The 9,874-nt window shown below is 48.1% G+C and overlaps 2 protein-coding genes and 1 long non-coding RNA gene across 15 annotated transcripts in view; 2 read left to right on the forward strand and 1 right to left on the reverse strand.

Annotated features, from left to right (window-relative positions):
• Positions 1-3,330, forward strand: part of TCP10L2 (t-complex 10 like 2) — a 28,542-nt gene extending 25,212 nt beyond the window's left edge. Inside the window, 5 exon segments of the mRNA XM_030446909.1 lie at positions 334-474; positions 1,178-1,262; positions 1,600-1,720; positions 3,143-3,286; positions 3,288-3,330. Of these exon segments, the coding sequence (XP_030302769.1) occupies positions 334-474; positions 1,178-1,262; positions 1,600-1,720; positions 3,143-3,286; positions 3,288-3,330 (534 nt within the window).
• TTLL2 (tubulin tyrosine ligase like 2) lies at positions 584-9,642 on the reverse strand. Of its 13 annotated transcripts, XR_003987325.1 has the most exons (4): positions 8,683-8,743; positions 8,011-8,119; positions 760-1,419; positions 584-644 (listed from the first exon to the last, which is right to left on the reverse strand). XR_003987325.1 is itself a non-coding variant. In XM_030446920.1 (3 exons), the coding sequence occupies exon 3, from the start codon at positions 6,983-6,985 to the stop codon at positions 5,336-5,338; it is 1,650 nt and encodes a 549-aa protein (XP_030302780.1). In that variant the 5' UTR covers positions 6,986-6,993; positions 8,011-8,080; positions 9,233-9,642; the 3' UTR covers positions 4,731-5,335. The 13 variants fall into 13 exon arrangements, 12 of the variants coding, with proteins under 12 accessions (XP_030302780.1, XP_030302772.1, XP_030302778.1 ...); XM_030446920.1 differs by lacking the exons at positions 584-644; positions 760-1,419; positions 8,683-8,743 and adding exons at positions 4,731-6,993; positions 9,233-9,642 and having other exon boundaries at positions 8,011-8,080; XM_030446912.1 differs by lacking the exons at positions 584-644; positions 760-1,419; positions 8,683-8,743 and adding exons at positions 4,731-6,993; positions 8,811-8,882.
• Positions 9,643-9,694: 52 nt separating this feature from the next.
• LOC115598022 overlaps positions 9,695-9,874 on the forward strand; it is a 49,086-nt gene continuing 48,906 nt past the window's right edge. The window contains exon 1 of the long non-coding RNA XR_003987326.1: positions 9,695-9,751. This is a non-coding gene — a long non-coding RNA (uncharacterized LOC115598022). The remainder of the gene's footprint in view (positions 9,752-9,874) is intronic.

The raw sequence follows: 9,874 nt of genomic DNA on the forward strand, positions 1-9,874 counted from the left end.
GTTCTGTTCAATATCTTTATTGATGATTTAGATGAGGGGATTGAGTCCATCATCAGCAAATTCACAGATGACACTAAGCTGAGGGGGAGTGTGGATCAGCTGGAAGGCAGGAGGGCTCTGCAGAGGGACCTGGACAGACTGGAGAGTTGGGCTGATCCCAACGGGATGAGGTTCAACATTCCAAGTGCCGGGTCCTGCACTTTGGCCACAACGATCCCGAAGGTCTTTTCCAAGCAAAGCGCTCTTGGGACTGATTTCTAGCTCCAATTTAATTGTCAGGCAGTGCACCCATTTCTTTAAACCCCATTTACATCTGATGCTCTGGGTCTGAAGGTAGAAGAGGTGCTGAGTGACGGACGTCGAATCATCACGTTCCGCAACGGGACCACAAAGGAGATCAGTGCTGACAGCAGAGTGACCACAATCAGCTTCTGCAATGGAGATGTCAAGAAGATCATGCCAGATCACAGAGTGGTATGTGACATAGCTGCCTTTTTTTTTTTTCCTTGAAGGAAAAGGAAATTTAATAGTTTAATAATTTAATAAGTGGTTTTCCATCAAGCTCCTGCCATTTATCTTCATCTGGGAGAGACTGAGTTGGGAGAGGTTTGGTTTAACCACCCTGAGAGGTGACACTGCTTCATCTGCAAGGACAAAAGTGGACAAATCAGTCAAAGGAACAGATGGGTTCTTCTGGGCCAAGAAGATTAAAAGAGGCTGAAGGATGGCACAGGGCAGGGGCAGTCCTGGAGTCCTTACCTGAAGTCAGGGCTGTTTTTGGGATGTTTGTAGGGTAGGCAGCACAGGATTGTCTTTCCTCCTTTTCTCTTGGCATGATACAAATAGAAATAGTTCATGATGATGTGAGCCAGAGTGGGAATAAGTGAGGCCTTGGCAGCAGTGGGATTATTTGGAATTAACAGTGCATGGATGAGAGCCAAAGCAGAGAGATGAAGGTGATTTTCATGCTACAGAGATGAAAGTAGCAGCATCCAGACACAGCCATGGGAGGGGATGAATGAGGAAGGAACAGAAATGCAAACATTGGGTGGCAGGTACAGAAAATGACCTTGAAATGACTTCCTAAAGACAGTTTCTTTTTAAGCATGTTGTTATGGTTGAATCTCCTTATGCAAATATTGTGGACATGCTGCAAACATTTTCACTCTCCTTCCAGATTTATTACTATGCAGATGCACAGACAACCCACACTGCTTTCCCAGATGGCCTGGAGGTGCTGCAGTTCCCTAACAATCAGATAGGTAGGCAAGAGCTCCTAGATGGGAACTACAGCTGCAGTGAGGTTTCTGTTATGAAAATCTTCTCTGAGTCCAGCAGATTGGGTTTTCTCTTCTCAATTTATCTTCTCTTTGTATTTGCCTTCCAGTGTGTTCTATCACTTTACTGCTCAGCTTCCTCCTACAAAGCAAATAAGGGGTTGTTAATCTCTTCTAATCTTCTGATTACTTGATCCTTTATTTTCTTTAGCAGCTCACTGGTTCTAATTTCCATCCTCCATACAATGTCCAAAAACTTCTGGTCTGTGTCAAGCAATAAGAAAGGATATTAGGCAAACTTTTTACATCTTCTTTTCCACAGAAAAGCATTACCCTGATGGCACACAAGAAATTCTGTTCCCAGATCACACAGTGAAACGCCTCTATGGTGATGGATTGAAGGAAACTTTTTTCCCAGATGGCACAGTAGTAAAAGAAGAGAAGTAAGTCTGGTGTAAATGACAGGAACCAGGCATTGGGCACAGGGACAGTGACACTGACATGGAAAATTAGGGTTGGGTTCTCCATGGCTGGAAAACTTTCAGATGAAAGGAGAAATGATTTGTAGGGTTTTGCTAAAAAGCACTGATAATGATTCACTTCCAGCTTGGATGATAGGTGACCATTTATCACTGGCAAAGTCACTGTGAAATATTCCTCATTTAGTTCATGGAACTCATCCCAGGGCAGGGCTGCTGGGGGGTCACCAGCTGCCTGTGTTAACAATGTGGGTACTAACTGGGCATGAGGACTCCTCAGCTCTATTCCTAGCTTTTTGGGTCCCTTTCTGACTCTTTTAATCCTAGCTTTTTGGGTCCCTTTCTGACCCTGGGCAAGGCATTTCTTGTGTTATCTCTCTATTCCTCCACGCCAAATGAGGAAAAAATAACAAGAGGACTTTCTACCACGTGCCTCTTCCAGGCCTAGGGGAGATCCTGCTCTAAAGTAGATTTCCTGCTTGTAAAATGCCTCGAGATCCCTGTATGACCCCACCATCCATTAGGTATGACCAAAGGTACTGCAACCTCAGAGTGAGATCAGGTCTCTGATGCCATCCCATAGAATCATAGAATCACAGAATCCTAGAACTGGCTGGGTTGGAAGGGACCTCAGAGCTCATCAAGTCCAACCCTTGATCCACTCCCGCTGCAGTTCCCAGCCCATGGCACTCAGTGCCACATCCAGGCTCTTTGGAAAGATCTCCAGACACAGAGAATCCACTACTTCCCTGGGCAGCCCATTCCAATGCCTGATCACCCTCTCCAGAAAGAAATTCTTTCTCATCTCCAACCTAAACCTCCCCTGGCACAACTTGAGACCTTTTGTGCCCTCTTGTCTTGCTGAGAGTTGCCTGGGAAAAGAGCCCAACCCCCCCCTGGCTCCAACCTCCTTTCAGGGAGTTGGAGAGAGTGATGAGGTCTCCCCTGAGCCTCCTCTTCTCCAGCCTCAACACCCCCAGCTCCCTCAGCCCTTCCTCACAGGAATTCTGCTGGATCCCTTCACAGCCTCCTTGCTCTTCTCTGGACCTGCTCCAGCACCTCAATCTCCTTCCTGAACTTCCTGAGGGGCCCAGAACTGGACACAGGACTCAAGCTGTGGCCTCCCCAGAGCTGAGCACAGGGGCAGAATCCCTTCCCTGGACCTGCTGGCCACGCTGTTCCTGAGCCAGCCCAGGATGCCATTGGCCTTCTTGGCCACCTGGGCACACTGCTGGCTCATGGTCACCTTCCTGTCAATATGCCAATTCTGAGGTGAATTCTGACCTGACAAAGCTGTCACCACACCAGTTTCCACTCTCCTGGTGTCACATCAGCTGACAACAGACAGTGGCTCCTCACCACTCCATCCACTGCTCTTCCTTTCAGGAATGGGGATAAGACAGTGGTGTTCAGTGATGGCCAGAAGGAGATTCAGACTGCCCAGTTCAGGAGGAGGGAGTATCCTGATGGCACAGTGAAAACCCTGTACTGCAGTGGCAGACAAGGAACCAAATACTCCACGGGACGTTTGGATCAGAGATGAGGAGGGAAACATCATCCTGGACAAGAAGTGATTCCTCTTCCCAGAGCTCAAGGGGTTTTCCTGGCAGGTCAGACCTGTTAGGAAGTTTTAAGCCCTAAGAATGGACCTTTCTGGCTGAAATGGACTTTGTTTTGGAATAACCTCACCTGAATGAAATGTCTCTTGAATGCAACCGAAAGGAAATGCAGTCATGGCCTCTTTGTATTCAACACTCAAATAAATGCCACTGCTCCTCACCAAAGTGTCTGTTTCATGATAATTATCACACTTTCCTGTTTCTGCTAGTTACAAAAGTGAGTGCAGCCAAGGAGTGTGGCATCAGCACCTCAAACTTCTATGAGTTCCAGTTCCATGCTGCCTTATGCTGACTAAATCAAACCCATGGATTTATTTTCCTCAGTTAACCATCAGATAAATGTGGAAATTATTAATGGTTTCTGTTTGGTTGGGTTCTTTGAAGCAGAAGATCCCTGCATGCATCAGACCTTCTAATATACTAGAACCAGAGCAGGAGTTCAGTGAACAGTGACCCCTCTGGATGTCTCTTCCAGTGTAGTTTACTCAATAATTACATGATCATAATCTCAGAACTCTATCTTGGGCATCTGAAGACAAAGTTTAATGTTTATTCCATTCTGGTCATTGTTCTGGGTGAAACAGCCTTTTCTTTTCCCCCCAGCAGTCTCTCCACAGACCTCCTTTGTCTTGCTCTGTTTTACAATTAACCTCTCCCCACCACTGTCTTTATTTTTCCAGAAGTCAAAAACCTCTTTCTGGGCAGTGAATCTCTCCAGCTTCCAGGAGCTCACACTTCTTTGGATCACACTCAGTACCTCTGGGGATTAATCATTTATCAGATGCTGCTTTCAGCTGCCTCCCCCATGCCTGCCTGTCCATCATCTGGCTTGAATTTTTCCAGAGCACTGAAGCATCTCCCCTGTTGAGTTCAGCTCATTACCTGCCACTGCCTGAGCAGACCAATTATCTCCCCATTCCCTTCAAACCCCTGGAGAAACAAACACACCCTCACACTGTGCTGCTTCAGCCTTTTCTCACACCTAAGTGCAAAATAATTTTAAGATTATGGAATTTCTTCTCCTCAGTTTCTTGTGGCTCAGGCTGTTGGCAAATCCCAACTCAAATTACAGAGAAGCTTTGGAGGAAACAGGTTGGGGACAGCAAGAAGTGTTGCTAACATTGATCACACACATGCTGCAGGTTATGGATTGAAGTGTCAGCTGCTGTGGCAACAAAACTGCACTGCTTTTCCTTTACCTCCTGTGTAACAAAGAAACTCACAGACCTGTGCTTCTCACTATTAAGGTACTGAATACATTTTATGTTCTGTAAAAGGAAGCCCTAATTAAAAGAACTCCAAGAGATCTACCTTTCCACTGAGAATTTCAGTTCCTCAAGCTGACTAAACCAATTATGTTGCTTTTTATTTCCCAGTTAAGCATCATAAGTGAATGTGATTAATGGTTTCAGTTTGGCTGGGAAACTACTGATAATGTGATACCCATGTTGTGTAAAGGACACTGCTTTGATTCCCAGGTGTTCTTTTTAATAAAGGATCCCTTTCTCCAGCTCACTGCCAGGCTCTTTACAATGCAAAAACCAGTATCTGGAAATGAATGTCAAGAAGCTCACTGGGTCTTTCAAAATTATCAGAGCTTTGTGTCACTCATTTACCTGCACCTTTGTGAACTGAGTGCATGTACAGTGCTTCCCAGTGTGAAAGGACCTGGTTTTCAAGTCACAAAACTTAGTCCCTTAGTTAGGAAAGAAGCAAAGATCTTCGTGAAAAATAATAAACAAAGCCTGGTATTTCTAAGGATGTTTTGAGAAATGCAATTCTCCATTTTTATTCTGGTATTACTTTAAAAAATTAGTACTTTCTTTTAAAAAATAATCCCTCATGGCAATTGCTAAATTACAGTTTTTAAATTGTATTGTTTGAGCTATCTCTCTAATACAATTTCAGTGCACATCCACCTCCTCTTCAAGCTGAAGTTAGTATGGTATCTCTACATAACCTACCACGAAGTTGCAGAGCCCACCCTTTTCTTTGTCTTCTGCTTTTTTGATGGTAACTTTCTGCTCAATGATTTGTTTATTTCCTTTATGATGCTCTTTACATCTGTTCCATCCCTGGAAGCTTGGAGTGCAGCTTCATTGAAAGGGAAAATAAGGACAAAACCTCCTACTCGGGGGATTGGCCTCTGGTCTTTATCAGAAAGGAAATAGGGGTGTGGAGTTAACTTGTAGCTGCTGAGATCAGGGGTAGGTAACCTGAGCTGGGCAGACATGTGTGGAGCTACAGGGAGCTGTTTCTTTTTAGCTTCAGGCCTTGCCTGGGAGGCTGTTCTTGGCGTGTTCATCCTCTCCCGCAGCTGGGAAGTCAGGGTCTTTTTTGGGTGGGGGCTGCTGCTTTTCTTGGTCCCAGCAGCCCCCTTGCACCCCGACCCTCTTGAAGGCTGAGGGGCAGGGTGTAGAGAAGGAGCAGAAATACATTTAACCACTTTTTGGCAAGTGAGCAAGGTCGGAGCCTCCCTGCTGACCCCCTTAGCAGCTCTCCTCCAGCTCTCCGGCCTCCCACCAGCCTTTATCCCGGATGCTTGGTTCCTCCTGTAAGCATCACTCTGCTTGTAGTTCAGCAGCTCAACAACATCGTGGAGCAGTTTCCTTTTGACAGTGTCATCAGTGGAACAGTCCAAACGCAAGGCCGGGTTGTAGTTGACTTCCAAAAGCCAGGGCTTGAATTTGTCATCGATGAGGACGTCGAAACCGAAGAGCTCAAAGCAGTTGGGAGCCGCGGGCAAGGGGGTGACAGCCAGCAGGGTGAGGATCACAATGTGATGGATCTTCTGCCAGAGGAGCCTGTCATCCACCCCAAAAATCCGGAGGTAGGAACGGAATTTGCTGAAGGTCCACTTGCAGCCACAGCCAATCCCTTCTTTGTACTTCTTATAGGAAAGGCCGTACTTGTTGATGCTGGTGTTGGTGAGGTGGGCGTAGACGTTGTCCAGGGAATCCAGGTCAAACTTCTCAGTGGCAAACCTCACCAGTCCTTCCTCGTAGGTGTAAATGGTGAGGGGACAAAAGCTGGTGACACAGACGTAGAGGCGTAGGTCCAGTTTGTAGCCTGAAATGAGCAAGGGGTTGCTGATGTACTTCTGCACGATGACCGAGCAGTTGTATTTTAAGTCTTTAATGTCACGGAAAATGAGGATGCCCCTCCCACGGGAGAGATCCACAGGCTTGCAAATCCAGAAGCCAGGTCTTCCACCTACTGACTGCCTCTCCTTGCTGTATTCTGCTAGGAATTTGACATAGTCGTTGGGCATGATGAATGCCACGGGGCTGAATTCATAGAGAGATGATCCATATGCTCCTTTCATTCGTTTCAGATGCCTTGCCAAATAGTCCTTTCTGGTGATCCGGACAGCTTCTGGGTAATGGTTGAGTCTCTGCCATGGTTTCACACTGTGGTGGTCTGCCAGCTGGAAGGGTGAGTTCCTCCAGTACAGGTTCCAGTCGGCCTCATCTTGCTCCTTTTTATCAAACTCAGTCCAGCCCCGTTCCAGTAAAACCTCACGGACAACCGCGGGGGCATTTTCATGGAGACGGAACACCAAAGGCCTCAAGATATTCCTTGTTTCACAGTCATCTGCCATCATTTCCATCTTAGTAGCTGAAACAAAATACAATCAATAGTTGCCTCAAGGCTCTTGTAATTCTTGGATACTAAAAAATGATCTATTTTGGCTTTTTTTCCTTGTAACTGCCTTCAGCCCAATGGCTGAACTTTGTTTATAGGGAACAGGAGGGAAAACATAAGTAGATACTGAAGTGCAGTCATGATGGAAGAGGATTTACATAAAATACAACGAAGGGGAAAGCAGTCTTGCTGTGTTTCTTGCAGTCAGTACTTCTTTTCAGACCCCAGGAAGTTGGGAGTTGCTGCTGAGCTTGCACAACCCAACCTGGTGAAGTGTTTGTTATCTTTGCCTCCACTTCCCTTCCCAAGAGTTCTCTTTCCTGTCTGCTTATTAAACAGCACTGTCACATGACAAAATAAAAATATATGTGTGTATATATATAAAACTAAGCAAGTTTTATCGTAGCTGGTTCAAATCCCTGGGCAAGGATTAATAAATGAGGAAAAAAGTGATGTAGTTGATGTCATCTCTACTAGGTAACCCTAAATTGAGCTGTTAGTGTCTGAACAATGAAGCCTGTTTTGGTGGTTTGTTTTTTCTCAGCTGTATTAATGCAACAACTTTCATACCCCTGGAACAACTTTCATACCCCTGGCATTCAGGCAGCAGGAAATAGGCTCATCATGCCTAGATTTTATAAATGTCAAACTCCCTGATAATTATATGACAACTATAATGAAAGTAAAACATTTTAAGGAACAAACAACACCCACCTAAAGTTGTATCACACAAGCAGAAGCTCTTCAAGTGCAACATGGCACAGTGCTCTAGGATTAGATTGTTCTAAATGAGCAGGAATTTCACTCTGCACAAACATGTGCCCAGGTGAATGCCCATCTCTTCCTGAGCCTGCATTCCCTGAGGGCTCTGTGTTCAGCCCCTTCCTTAGTAACCTGGGAACCCACTTGGATGGCTGCAGACATCCTTGCACCCTAAAAAATAAATAAATGTTCCGGCTGTCTCTGACCACACTCAGCTTGAACACTCACCTGCTGCTGGGACCTTGCTGCTGAGGAGAGCAGGGTGTTACCTCCTGGGATCTGCCCAGAATTCGAAATCCTAACAAAATGGACAAAATTGAAAGAAAGCCCAAAAGAGCTTAAAAAAAAAAAAAAAAAAAAAAAAAAAAAAAAAGTTAAAAATCTTTTCCCGTGAGTACCCTATAGTGGCATTTATAAATTGATCTGTCTTTATCTTGGGGATAAGGCAGGCTCAACATCACCTTCCCGCGCATCCCACCTCAGGCCCGGCGGGGTTCCCGCTCTCCCTCCCGTTACCTCATCCCGTCCCGGACACTGCCCCGCTCTCCCTCCCGTTACCTCAGCTCATCCCGGACACTGCCCCGCTCTCCCTCCCGTTACCTCAGCTCATCCCGGACACTGTCCCGCTCTCCCTCCCGTTACCTCAGCTCATCCCGGACACTGCCCCGCTCTCCCTCCCGTTACCTCATCCCGTCCCGGGCACTGCCCCGCTCTCCCTCCCGTTACCTCAGCTCATCCCGGACACTGTCCCGCTCTCCTCCCTCCCGTTACCTCATCCCGTCCCGGGCACTGCCCCGCTCTCCCTCCCGTTACCTCATCCCGTCCCGGGCACTGCCCCGCTCTCCCTCTGGTTATCTCAGCTCATCCCGGACACTGTCCCGCTCTCCTCCCTCCCGTTACCTCAGCTCATCCCGGGCACTGCCCCGCTCTCCCTCCGGTTACCTCACCCCGTTCCGGGCACTGCCCGCTCTCCCTCCCGTTACCTCACCCCGTTCCGGGCACTGCCCCGCTCTCCTCCCTCCGGTTACCTCATCCCGTTCCCGGCCAGCTCCGGGCACTGCCCGGCTCTCCCCCCGGGGCTCGGAGGAGGAGCCGGGAGCCGTTGCTTGGCGATGGGGAAGGGCAGGGCGGGCCCTCGGTTCCTCCCTCCCTCCCTTAGGTATAGGGGTGGCCGGCGAGCTAGCTCGGAGCTCCCCGGTGAGGGGAGGAGGTGGTGTTGGTGGTAGCCGCCATAGGAGGACCCGCAGGAAGGGGAAAGGCTGTCGGCTGCCTCCTTGCCCTGGCTCACGGTAGCCCTGGGACCCCCAGAGGCCTCCTGGAGGCAGCCATCCCCCCCAGGGTGAGGGTGTCCTGGGGGCTGAGCCCGCCGTGTCTCCCAGCTCCTGTGTGAGCCCCTCCAGCTGCTTGCTCATGAGTTTAGGTGCCAGGTGAAAGCAATTCCTTAATTAACTTGTTTGAATTTGACTGTCTGAGGAGGGGGGGGGGGGGGGGGGATGCGCTCAGGGGCTTCTCAGCACTTCACGTCCTCAGCAGAGATCCACCGTGGGTCCCCGAAGGTTCTGGAAGAAATGGGTCAGCATCCTTTTGCCTCTCCTCCTGCTTGGCAGAGGTGGCCCTTCAGGTGTGATGGAATAACACACTTCCAAGAATTGGGAAGGACCTCTGGAGATCACCCAGCTCAAGCTCTCCCACTGGAGCACCCGGAGCACATGGCAGAGGACTGCATCCAGGTGGGCTTGAAGCATCTCCAGAGAAGGGGACATGAGCTGCACATGGGCGTCTGACTCTCTTCCTGGACCTCTGGAGAACCACCGCTCGAAATGAGGGCACTAAGGAACATAGGGCATCCATGAGACCCCCAGGTTCATTACCCATTGCCAGAGTTAGAGCTTGTGATGGTTTCAGGCAGAGGCATTCCAGTGCCTTTTCAAAAGAAGCTTTCGATGTGAAAAGCCATGAAGCCACACAGGTAAAATCTGGAGGGGAGTCCAGGGGCTTGGGGGCAAGAAATGTTAGACAGTAGAGTTGCATGCAAGGTACTGTTATTTAAAAGCCATAACAATTTGGGGATTTTTTTTTCCCTGTATAAACT

This window comes from Calypte anna, chromosome 3 (genome assembly GCF_003957555.1).
Source record: "Calypte anna isolate BGI_N300 chromosome 3, bCalAnn1_v1.p, whole genome shotgun sequence".
Lineage (NCBI taxonomy): Eukaryota > Metazoa > Chordata > Aves > Apodiformes > Trochilidae > Calypte > Calypte anna.

Bases quoted from the DNA above. Each gene is read 5' to 3' on its own strand.
- TTLL2 (XM_008499971.2), bottom strand. From the start codon at position 7,777: ATGTTGCACTTGAAGAGCTTCTGCTTGTGTGATACAACTTTAG. The intron at 6,994-7,734 runs GTGGGTGTTGTT...ATTTTGTTTCAG, and splicing joins CTTGTGTGATACAACTTTAG to CTACTAAGATGGAAATGATG.